Consider the following 12,595-nt stretch of genomic DNA (forward strand, 5'->3'; position numbering starts at 1 on the left):
TCCAAATTTTCAATTTTGACACAGGTGGCATAGTTGTTGAACGCGCCGTCATGCCCGGCTTAATGCTCAACCTACCATGAGAGAAAGCTGAAAGTAGAGGAGTGACCAAATAAGGAAAGAAATAGCTTGCGCGCATGTTGTCATAAGACATTGACTTAGCATTTTTTCATTGGTACAAGGACAATCGCACATGGCTTTGGGATTGAAAATTTAATTTCTGGGAAAGAGGGGTGATGTGTGGAAGATATCATATTTTATAAGTCGCCTGTCTAATTTATTTGATGACTGCTCACATTTTCAGACGGGAGTATAAGCTAGAGCAGCACAATCCAAAATAGGACGGCATCTGCTACTGTTGCCTCGTGTGTGAGGGTGCAAAACAGATGACAGAGTACTTATAAGGCGGACCATAAGGCGTTGACTGAGTTACTGACTTGAGGCATCTGTTTTAACCATAGCTACATGTTCAGTTTTACTATGAAGTAGATGCAGGGATACAGTGTAGCAAATGAATTTAAAATATCTTCCTGAGACAGTAAGTGTTTGAAGCCTTTACATATTTTAAAATTGGATTTGCTTTTGTTTTGACGTAAATTCTTCTTGGAAGAGCATTGCTTCACAATAGATGTAAAACTGCACACATAATTTAATAAAACAGTGTTGAATGTCTTTTTCTGCTAAGATGTAGAAGGTCAAAGAGAACAAAACTTTTTAAATTAAAAAAATTGAGGATGATCCCATTCACATTTGAGAAAAAATGTTCCTTTAAAAAGTTTATATATTCCTTGTTGCAGTCCGTGCAGTTGCCTAAGTTCACTAAATGCAAGACACAGAACTACTTCTAAATGTGTCCTTAAAGATATTCTAGCTCCAGTTTTATCTTGTGCATGGCAGTTTCAGAGTATGTTTATTTGTTAATCAGGTTTATATTCCTCTTGAAATGATAATTTTATAGCTTACTCGAAAATCAAAGTTGCCAGAATGCTTGACTTAAGAAATTCCTTTAGTGTTGTAATGAAACTTGTTTTATGAATGTATTAAAATACTGTAAAAGAAAATGCTTCACTCATCCTTTTATTTAAAACACAGATGTCGCTTTGCTTGTGTTATTTTATAATATTTGACCAAATGCAAAGTTATAAAGCTGGCCTTGTGCTTCATACTTTGTAGTGTGGAGTATAATACATTTTTTCCTCAAGTCTTTTAGCCTCTGGTTTTGCACAGGGGTTTACATAAAAGTATTGGAATTGTTATGGTCATTTAGTCAAAAATACCTTTTGAAATTAATCCTCAGTGGACATTATTTTTACCGTTGGTGGGTAAACTGACAACATTCCAACGTTATTCAAAGTTAGTGTTTGATCAAAATCTGACTTTTGTCTTTCTCTGGTGATAAAAAATCATTCTTACTTTAGAAAACAAAAGAAAGCTGGTTTTAAAAGATCTCTTCTCTGTTGAGGAAACATAATGAGGAAACATCTGTCCAATATGGATAAGTGACTAACTCGTTCTAAAGTTATATTTCAAGAAAGTGAAACAAAACCATTGAATGGTATTACATTTTAAAGATATTTATTGAAATAGTACATTATATGATGACATTTTATTGCTAGTTCATATTATATGAACCGCATTATAATGTTCCACAATGGAGGGTCTCTTTTACTCAGCGCTGTCAGACTAGAAAAAAAGAAAAAAAAAGAATCAGTATAAGATGCAAACATTAAGGTAGACAGTTTTCTCTCGAAAAGAAAGCAGGATAAAATATTTATCAAATAAAGATAGTTTTTCCAATATTCATTAAATTCCAAAGTCTGTCATAAAACGATATAGTCAAAGAGCTTGTGCTTATGGTATCATTTTTTTGAGATGTGATCTCACCTTTCCAGCATCACGGCTCTTGGCTCTGAGCTTGTTGACCTGAGACTCAGCGATGTCAGCACGCTCCTGAGCCTCCTCCATCTCATGCTGGACCTTCCTGAGCTTGGACATGTGGGTGTTGGCTTGTTCCTCCTGAAAGTTTTGAGATACCAATTATTTTAGTTTACACAAAATGCCAAATTAAAGCTTGGTAATGTGCTAACTTAAAGGGGCCATTGTTTGGTGCCAGACAATCAGTCATTTCACTTACCGCCTCCTCAGCCTGTCTCTTGTAGGCCTTCACTTTGAGCTGCAGCTTGTCCACCAAATCCTGAAGTCTTGCAAGATTCTTTTTGTCCTCCTCGGTCTACATAGATGAACAAAAGGTTTGTCAAGACTTATTCCAAATAACACAACAATTAATACAGAGTGGAATAATAATATTATTTTTTTGGTTTTAGAGGCACTTAATAAGTGCTTAGAAAACACAGAATAAAATAATCACCTGGTAGGTCAGCTCCTTAACTCTCCTCTCATATTTGCGGACTCCTTTAACAGCATCAGCTCCACGTCTCTGCTCACCTTCAACTTCAGTCTCCAATTCTCGGACCTGTTTAAAAGGAAACAATTTAATATCACTGCAAGTTATTTACACCACGTGAATTTACAGCAAAACATTTTCATACCCTCTGCTCCAGTTTCTGGAGCTGCTTCTTGCCACCCTTCATGGCGAGGTTCTCAGCCTCATCCAGGCGGTGCTGCAGGTCCTTGACTGTAACCTCCAGGTTCTTCTTCATCCTCTCCAGGTGAGCGCTGGTGTCCTGCTCCTTCTTCAGCTCTTCAGCCATCATGGCAGCCTGAAGAAATGGTTTGTCACCGGTTTTGGGTTAAAACCAGTTAATAAAAAGGGGTTGCAATTAGATCATGTTTGATATTTAGACTGACATCAGTGATAGCCTTTTTGGCCTTCTCCTCAGCGTTTCTGGCTTCCTGAACCGCATCGTCCACCTCACCCTGAACCTGGACCAGATCACTTTCCAACTTCTTCTTGGTGTTCAGAAGGCTGGTGTTCTGAAAGTTAATCGGAATGATACAATTTAGAAGTGTGGCTTGCATGACGTGGAAAGGCCTGGTTTCTTGTGGATAACTAAAACCCAACCTGAGAGTGCAGCAGTCCAACACGCTCACTGGCATCAACCAACTCCTGCTCGGCCACTTTACGTGATCTCTCTGTTTGCTCCAGAGCGGCTCTCAGCTCCTCAATCTCAGCTACCATCAGACCGTTCCTGCGCTCCACCATGGCCACCTGCTCCTTCATGTCCTCCTGTCCTCTGACAGCATCATCAAGGTGCAGTTGGGCATCCTAACAGCAATATAAAATTGGAGGTCAGAATAGTTTTCCTCAAAAATTCTTCTAATTTTTGTTTAATAACAAACTCACCTTGAGTTGTCCCTGGACATTCCTCAGTTGTTTCTGGGCCTCGGCAGCCTGTCTGTTGGCGTGGCTCAGCTGGATCTCCATCTCGTTCAGGTCTCCCTCCATCTTCTTCTTGACTCTCAGGGCATCATTCCTGCTCCTGACCTCAGAATCAAGTGTGCTCTGCATGGAGTCAATCACCCTCTGGCTGTTTCTCTTGATCTGCTCCATTTCTTCATCCTTCTCTGCCAGCTTCCTGTCAATCTCGCTCTTGACCTGGTTGAGCTCCAGCTGGACGCGGAGAATCTTAGACTCTTCATGCTCCAGGGTGCCCTTGAAAGGCCAAGCATATAACATATAAGGTTAGATGGCAGAAATATAAAGGTATGAGAGTATGCATATGTAGATGTATTTTATAAATTGTTGTTCATTTGACGAGAAAAGTTTTACCTCGGCTTCTTCTAGTGCAGCCTGAATTTCAGACTTCTCAGTCTCCACGCTCTTTTTAGCTTTCTCCAGCTCATGGATGCTCTTACCAGTCTCACCGATCTGTTCAGTCAGATCTGAGATCTCCTCTGCATTGAAAAGTAAATAAAACAATGAAGATATGTCGTAGAAATCTGCCAAATATAGACTTTTAAGAAATTTCTGAATTAACCACTCTCCTTTGGCTTTATCAATAGAGAATTGATAACACTAATGGAGGCTGAAGCATAAAAATGATCTGTGTCTTTGGAGTTGCCCAATTCCTTGGATAATCAGGATTTACATACGCTGCAGGTTCTTGTTCTCTCTCTTCATGGTTTCCAGTTGGTCCAGAGCCTCTTCATAGGAGTTCTTCATCTTGAACAGCTCAGTGCTCAGGGAGCGAGCCTCCTTTTGGGCGCCTTCTAGCTCAGCCTGGCTCTCCTCATACTTCTGCTTCCACTCAGCAAGAACCTACATTTGTATGGATAGAGCAATTGATTTAAGTACAATCTTAAGTACAATGTCTTGCCTTGGGTAAGGTTCAATTTTAGGTTCAAGAACAGTACCTTGTCAAAGTTCCTCTGCTTCTTGTCAAGGTTGGCAGCCAGAGAATTAGCTCTCTCCACATCAATCATGAGATCCTCCACCTCACCCTGGAGCCTCTGCTTGGTCTTCTCCAAAGAGGCACACTTGGAGTTCACAGCCTCAATGGATTCCTCAGCCTCCTGCAAGCGCTGGGCAAGCTTTTTCCTGGATTAAAAAGGTGTGTTGTTTGGCAAGAACTCATGATAAAAATGACACATAATTAAACTGAGACATTCATTATGACTCACTTGGCCTCCTCCAGCTCCTCAGTGCGCTGGATGGCATCAGTCTCATATTTGGACCTCCACTGAGCCACCTCACTGTTGGCCTTAGACATGCCTCTCTGCAGCTCAGCTTTGGCCTCCTGCTCCTCCTCAAACTGCTCTCTGAGCAGATCACAGTCATGGCGGGCTGACTGAACAGCATGGGCCAGGGCATTCTTGGCCTGGACAACACAAAGTTGAGTGTGTAATGATTTGTCTATTGACATCATCATACATGACAAAAGACAATCTAAACAGACTTTTCTACCTTCACTTCCTCCTCAATGTGTCTCTTGAGCTCCTCAATCTGCTGAGTGAAAGCCTGCTTGCCTCTTGTCAGCTGAGAAACAAGAGCCTCTTTCTCCTCAAGTTGACGACCAAACTCACCTTTGAAAGTCATAAATACATTATTTCTGAAAATTCTGAATCAATGTAAAACACTGGTGTAAGGTCAGGTGAATTACCATTCTCCGTCTGGAGTCTTGCTTTCTGTGCATTAATGTCATTCAGCTGGCGGACATTCTCGTCATTTTTAGCTTTGATTTCACTGAGTTGGTCCTCAAGAGTTCTGCACATTTTCTCCAAGTTGCCCTGAAACCGTCACAGATGTATGAAAAAGTTGCTTCTGAGCCATAATTCATATTGCTGATCATTGTAAAACATGAAGTATCCACTCACCTTGGCTTTGGCAACAGCCTCCATGTTGCTGGACAGGTCATCAATCTCCATCTTGTACTCACTCTTCTCCTTCTCCAGCTTCTGCTTGACGCGCTGCAGGTTGTCGATCTGCTCTCCCAGCTCAGCAACGCTGTCGGCCTGCTTCTTGCGGAGAGCTGCAGCGGTGGCTTCATGCTGCAGGGTGGACTCTTCAAGGTCACGGCGCAGCTTCTGGAACTCAGCCTCACGCTTCTTGTTCATCTCAATCTGAGCAGCTGTGGCTCCACCAGCCTCCTCAAGCCTCTCGCTGATCTCCTCAAGCTCTCTGGACAGGTCAGCTCTCTGCTTCTCTACCTTAGCCCTAGCAGCCCTCTCAGCCTCAATCTCCTCTTCCAGCTCCTCAATGCGAGCCTAGAAATCAAATGCATTGAAGTAATCACTCAAGATCACTCTGCGAATCACTGAAAAAAATTCAGCCTGGGGCAATTAAGGTTAAACAGTATTACCTGAAGTTCCTTGATCTTCTTCTGAAGCTGAGCTCCAAGGGACTGTTCATCTTCAATCTTGCTGAGAAGCTGACTGATTTCAAAGTCCTTCCTGGATTTCAAAAGGCAGTGTTGAGCTCAATTCTCTGACATGACACTAACACATGTTGAAAAATAAAGATAGTCTGCACTCACTTCTTGATTTTCTCCTCAGACTGCTGCTTGTCATTCTCCAGATCCATAATGGATTCCTGGGCCAGTTTTAGATCTCCTTCAAGCTTTCTCTTGGCTCTCTCAAGGTCCATACGGAGTTTCTTCTCTTGCTCCAATGAGCCCTCAAGCTATTGTATAATAGGTACATTGAAACACACTAATCAATCAATACAAAGACTGCATCATTAGTTTAATGCCCAATGAGAAAGACAAATAAACCGTTTTCTTACATCGTCCACTTGCTGTTCCAGTTTTGTCTTGGCCTTGGTCAGAGTGTTGACTTTGTCTTCCTCTGCCTGGAGATCATCCAGTGTTTGCTGATGGGCCTCTTGGAGGGCTTTCTTCTCCTTGGTGAGCTTGGCAATGGCCTCATCTTGAGTTGCCATCTCCTCTGTCAGATTTTTCACCTAAAGGTTTTGAAATACCCAATTTTAATTGAAGTATAGGGCTGTAAATTTCATAAATTCTATGGATTGTTGTATCATATTCTGATAATGGTGTCTCAGAGATGTTAACCTTGTTTTCAGTGGCATGTTTCTCCTTCTCCACTTTAGCCAAGGTGAGCTCTAAGTCATCAATGTCCTTCTTCAGCTCAGAGCATTCATCCTCCAGCTTCCTCTTTTTGGCAGTCAGCTCAGCGTTGATTTCCTCTTCATCCTCCAGTCTCTCGGTTGTCTCCTTGAGTTTGGCCTCAAGCTGGATCTTGCTCTTAATCAGCCCTTCACACCTTTCCTCAGCATCTGAGAGATTCTCTACTTCCTACGATTGAGGATGAGTAAAATAATGTTAATGCTCTCCTTTTATATAAATAGTTATTTAATATAGAATCCATGATTAAACGATATCTGGTCATTGTTGTCATAAATCTAGTCTTTATGGCTTCAGGCTCAAAACATAACCCCACTCTTGTGCTAAGTACAGAGTTGAACATGGGAACTATATAGTTTAATAATCATACATGAATAAAAGAAATCTTCCTACTTACAGCAGCCACTTGAAGCTGCAAGTCATTCTTCTCCTGGAGCAGGGAGACCATTTTCTCCTCCAGTTCCTTCTTCTTGGCCAACGCAGCAGCCAGGTCTGTCTGCATTTTTTCATAGTTCTCCTTCATATTCTGCAACTCCTTCTCAGTCTCTGCACTCTTCAGCAGAGGCTTGATCTTGAAGTACAGGGTCATCCATGGCCAGTTCTTGACATTCATGAATGAACGGATGTTGTATTGGATGGAATAGATAGCCTCTCTGGTTGAAAAATCAGTTAATCAAGACAAAATATCAGTTTTACTAAAGAAGGATCTTGTTTTAAAAGCCAACGGCAACTTTTTAGCAGTCAAAATAATGCCCCCACCTCCTCTCCATCATCTTCACAAACTCCTTCCTCATGACGTATCCTCTGCAGAGCGCCTGAGTCATGGTAACCAATGAAGCCAGTTTTTCATCTCTCATCTCCTCAAGAGTACCCAGAAGACCAGCTTTGAAGAACACCTATATTAGCAAAACTTTGCAAGTTAAAGCACATGGACACAAAGGAATTGTTCCCAGCAATGTCATTAATGTATTTTTCCAACATACCTTAGTGTGTCCAAACTTGTACTGAGTGTGGTCCACATCAATGGAGCCCAGCAGCTTCTCTGAAGCCTTTTTGTTGTCAATAAACTGTCCCTCAGGGATAACACTGGCATTCAGTACTTTATATCTATGAGAGAAAATGTAGATTTTGCTTTCTTCCATCTTCACATCTGAAAACATTTCTTCACATTCAGAAGACAACAGCAGCTACCTCTGCTTGAAGTCACCGTAGAGGATTCTGCTGGGGAAGCCCTTTCTGCAGATCCTGATGCCCTCCAGCACACCGTTACACCTGAGCTGGTGGATGACCAAGAAGTTCTCCATAAGACCTGAGGGTTGGTAATATATTTAGTGAAAAATAATTTAACAGTGTATCCAAATAATAACATTTAAAATTTCTTAATGTCAACTTAATGTCAAATTTCTACGACTGAGCTTCTTACCTGGGGTCTTTGTCTCATTGGGAATCAGGCAACGCACAAAGTGAGGATGAGTGCTCCTCAAGTTGGTCATCAGCTTGCCCAAGTTCTCCTGTAGATCAGCATCATAAAATTATTCCATGGATGATTTTAAACCATTACATTTCTGACAGTTCTCGAAAAAATGTCCATACCCTGAAAAGAGCAGACACAGTCTGGAAGGAACCACCCTTCTTCTTGCCACCCTTCTTGCCACCACCAGCCTCAGCTGAAATTATGACAGTGAAAACAATGGTAGTAAATGGTACTAAAACATTAATGTTTCTGAGCTCTCTTTACAACTTATTTAATCACATTCATTCCAGATATTTTTCTATATTTGCACACTTGAGGTTTCACTGAACAAAAAGCTCCAATAAAATGAGTGTTAGTATTTTTCTAGACCATTCTGTATATTCAGGATTATTCTCACGTGGAAGATTAATCTACTTAAATGAGGTTTATCTATTTTACTGACACATACCCTCGGCTGAAGCATGAGCTGCATACAGGAAGCACAGCAACTTGTTTCCAGACTTCTGGTAGAGCTGAACCACTGAATCATTCAGTGGGTCCTTGTTCTTGTCCAGCCAGCCAGTGATGTTGTAGTCCACTGTACCAGCATAGTGAACCAGGGAGAAGTGAGCCTCAGCTTTGCCCTTTCCAGGCTTGGGTTTCTCAAAGGCCCTGTTCTTGCCAAGATGCTGATCAATCAGCTTGTTCTTGAAAGTTGTATCAGAGGCTTTGGGGAACATGCACTCCTCTTCAAGGATGGAGAAGATGCCCAATGGCTGTGAATAATTTCCAATTTAAATTACAACTCAAATTTAAAATGACGTATCATATCCATAAAAAAATGGGATATTATTAGTTTAAGCTGAGTAATACAGCAACTCACCTTCTCAATAAGCTCAATGCAGGCAGCCAAGTCCATACCGAAGTCAATGAACTCCCAATCAATGCCTTCCTTCTTGTACTCCTCTTGCTCCAGGACAAACATGGTGTGGTTGAAGAACTGTTGCAGTTTCTCATTGGTGAAGTTGATGCAGAGCTGCTCCAAGCTGTTGAACTGTAATTATTGAGAGTTTTTTTTTTCAATTAATTGGAAATAAACACTTTCATAAAACATTTTTAAGTTTTTCTTCACTCACATCGAAGATCTCAAAGCCAGCAATGTCCAAGACTCCAATGAAGAAGGCTCTTGACTGCTTTGTGTCCAGCATCTCATTGATACGGATGACCATCCACAAGAACATTTTCTCATAGACAGACTTGCACAGAGCGCTGACAGCATTGTTGACCTAGAAGTGAAAATTGTCAGCTTTTCTTAGTTAACAAATACAAATAAACTGCTGAGAATCACAGCTGGTTTAAATTACCTGTGGGACGGTCTGACCTTTGGTGACCATCTCATTTCCGACTTTGACTCTTGGGTAGCACAGAGCCTTCAGCATATCAGCTGAGTTCAGACCGAAGAGGTAGGCAATTTTATCAGCCACTTTAGGAAAGAAACAAAACACATGGTTAAAAAATAATGTAATTTTAAACTTTTTTCTCTGTACAGGATTTGAATGTTGTTTTATAAATTACCCTCAGTGCCATCTGGTTCAGCCTGCTCCTCACGCTGCTTCTGCTTGAACTTCATGTTGCCATGATGCATCACAGCACCAGTGAGCTTGTAGATGTTGAACTTCTCATCAGCATTGAAACCCAAGATATCAATAGCAGTCTGTGTAGAGAAAGACGTTTTAAGTACACTAAACACATGTTTTAAGAAATTTCTTTTTTTTTAAACTCAAATATTTTTACATCTGTAGCGATGAACTCCTCCACATCATTGATACTCTTGACAGTGATTTCACCCTGGCTGATCATTGGGAAGTCATAGGGGTTGGTGGTGATCAGCAGAGCATCTGAAACAACAGAAACAAATCATTGTAGCTTCTTTGTCTTTTAAGTTGCACTTTTCTACATTCAAATTTCAAGTATTTGATCATTTACCAATGAGCTCAGGCTTGTGGCCTGTCATAAGCTGATAGAAGATATGGTAGCTCCTCTCAGCAGACAGCTGGAAGGTGACACGGGACTTCTCCAGCAGATCTAAGAATTACATAAATATAAGTAAGCACTTTGATAAGGAAATCATGGTACAGATTATCAATAGATAACACTGATTACATCATATGTTTCACTTACATGTTTCAATATCAGCTGAGGCCAGCTTTCCACTTGTACCAAAGTGGATCCTGATGAATTTACCCTAAGCAAAATTAATAGCAAGTGTTATATTCTAAAATTAAGCATTAAGTATCAATGAACATTTAAGCTTTGTCGCAACTTACAAAACGGGAAGAGTTGTCATTCCTCACAGTCTTGGCATTACCATAAGCCTCTAGCAGAGGGTTAGCAGCAACAATTTGGTCCTCAAGGGAGCCCTGCACATTGACAGTTGTGAATATTTTTACAGTATGCACCTAAGAATCCACAGTGGAGGCCGGTTTCTTCCTAAAACTAATAAATCACCTGGATTTTTCCAGCAGCTTGGGGCGCTTGGTCCTTTTTGCCACCAAGAGCTGCAATTGTTGCAAAGTACTGGATGACACGCTTGGTGTTGACAGTCTTGCCAGCACCGGATTCTCCGCTGAGGTACAAGAGACACATTTTGACTTATCAACTTTATTTTTGTACCTTTTGTAAAATTGAGTTTGTGCAACACTCACGTAATCAGGACAGACTGGTTCTCACGATCTGCAATGTACACCATAATACTTTAGTAGCTGGAGTAAGTTCATGTCAACGTGAGTATGTTCTTTTTTTTAATTTCTTTTGTAAAAACACTTTAGTCTTTGCTTTACCTGTGAGCATGAACTGATAGGCATTGTCAGAGATGGAGAAGATGTGGGGTGGAGCCTCAATCCTCTTCTTGCCTCTGTATCCTGCTACAACAACAGCATCATACACAGGCAGCCACTTGTAGGGATTCACGACCACGCAGAACAACCCGGAGTAGGTCTGTTACAGAAGAAGAGATAATCTATGTTTAGCCATTTCATTGAATACACAGATACGATTTCTCCTTTTAAGTTCTTTGAAATGCAGCTGAGAACTCACGTAGATCATCCAGGATGCATAACGCTCTTTGAGGTTATACAACACACAAGGCTCGTTGAGGTGGGTCATCATGGCCATGTCCTCAATTTTGTCGAACTTTGGAGGATTTCTGGGGTGGATGTCATCCTCTTTGACTGTTACAGTCTATTGAAAAAACACAAATGATTTTCCCCCCCCCAATGATTTCATTTAATTCATGCAGTGTTTTTATTTTAAGTGGAGTTTGTAAATTTTTTAAAATAATATTATTAATAAGAATATTTACCTTTTTCGATTCCAGTGTTTCAACAGTGGCTTGGCCACCCTCTCTCTTTATGACTTTGCACTTGAGATACATTTCATCAGCATCCGCCACAAAGTAAGCTGTTTTAGCATCAAATGGAGCGGTCTGAGCCTCAATCCTCTCCCTTTCTGGCTTCCGGAGGTAAATGGCCGCTGGGCCATAGGCCTCCATCTCCGCATCTGTGCTCATGGTTGCACTATTTGTGGAGCCTAAACATATGAAACATTTTTAATATAGCCACACAGTAAAGATAAAACAAAATTACATTAATATAAATTCATAACTGCCTCCTGAAAAATTACCTCAGCTGATGCAAACAGAAATACTTCAGTGTCCTGAGGTGCCAAGGTGCTACACAGTAAAAAACATAGTTGGGCAAAGTTTTTGTAAAGATTTTATAACTATGTAAGATATTCTAGTGTTTTGGGTGTATAGTTGTCCGATACAGAAACTATACAGGTGTATAGTTGTCCGATCCATGTGTTCATAGATTTTAACTCAAAAGTAATCAGTAAAGAATGTTTTACATAAATTAAGTGGTTTGCTGTTAAATTGTATCATAAAAAATATATGGGATAATTGTACTACACTCACCTTTCTTAGATGCCTGCCAGTTAGAGCAAATGTCTTGGGCTGCTGCCTTTATATACAACAGCCCAGCCTCCTCAGCATATGTTGCCTGCTCAGTTTGGTCATGAATGTTTGACACCTCATTGCTTGACGTTGATGCTGTCCGAAATAAACAATTGTTTCATATTCAGGATCCCACAGCAAATGGGTTGTCTAGATTAGTTTTAATTAAATAAATAATTAATTAAAACTACATCAGTTTTACATGTGGATTCTATAATATTTGATGTTCTATACACTAGCAATTTTTTTTAACTTAATTCATTTAAAAGAAAATTGTGACGCTTCTGCCGTATTTGATTTATGTATTAGTAAATCAATGGCTTGGCCCCTTAACAAAATTTTAATCTTGACTTTGTTTAAAAAATGGTATTGGTCATGTTTACAGTTTACCTCCTGGTCAATTGCAAGAATGTACTTAATTGTTGAACGATGATGTGTTTAGACGAGGTTTAACCTTGTAAATTTTTATATCAAATTTACAAGGTTTCTCTGAAGGACTGAAATGCCTCAGGCATCCAAAATAGAATGTTAATTAATGGACTTTCCGTTTGAACTGGATAGGTGTTATAAATCTTCTTGGAATGGAGTTTGAAA

At 40.4% G+C, this 12,595-nt stretch overlaps 1 protein-coding gene across 1 annotated transcript; it reads right to left on the reverse strand.

Moving 5' to 3' along the window:
* Nucleotides 1-1,555: 1,555 nt before the first annotated feature.
* LOC148158046 (myosin heavy chain, fast skeletal muscle-like) lies at nt 1,556-11,567 on the reverse strand. The gene is made up of 39 exons (XM_088007618.1): nt 11,351-11,567; nt 11,086-11,229; nt 10,830-10,986; nt 10,695-10,722; nt 10,498-10,615; nt 10,317-10,409; nt 10,171-10,234; nt 9,976-10,074; nt 9,784-9,887; nt 9,565-9,703; nt 9,354-9,472; nt 9,126-9,275; nt 8,873-9,043; nt 8,459-8,765; nt 8,130-8,203; nt 7,960-8,047; nt 7,728-7,845; nt 7,520-7,643; nt 7,296-7,432; nt 6,934-7,189; nt 6,465-6,707; nt 6,179-6,355; nt 5,931-6,076; nt 5,757-5,847; nt 5,272-5,661; nt 5,058-5,184; nt 4,862-4,980; nt 4,579-4,775; nt 4,312-4,495; nt 4,051-4,216; nt 3,728-3,852; nt 3,302-3,610; nt 3,020-3,223; nt 2,806-2,931; nt 2,547-2,717; nt 2,366-2,470; nt 2,132-2,227; nt 1,882-2,013; nt 1,556-1,680 (listed from the first exon to the last, which is right to left on the reverse strand). Exons 1-39 carry the CDS (start codon nt 11,555-11,557, stop codon nt 1,663-1,665), a joined length of 5,823 nt encoding a protein of 1,940 aa, XP_087863744.1. The 5' UTR covers nt 11,558-11,567; the 3' UTR covers nt 1,556-1,662.
* Between the last annotated feature and the right edge of the window lie 1,028 nt (nt 11,568-12,595).

Source organism: Poecilia mexicana, unplaced genomic scaffold, assembly GCF_051168715.1.
Source record: "Poecilia mexicana isolate PSO_F unplaced genomic scaffold, ASM5116871v1 scaffold_8, whole genome shotgun sequence".
Taxonomy (NCBI): Eukaryota; Metazoa; Chordata; class Actinopteri; order Cyprinodontiformes; family Poeciliidae; genus Poecilia; species Poecilia mexicana.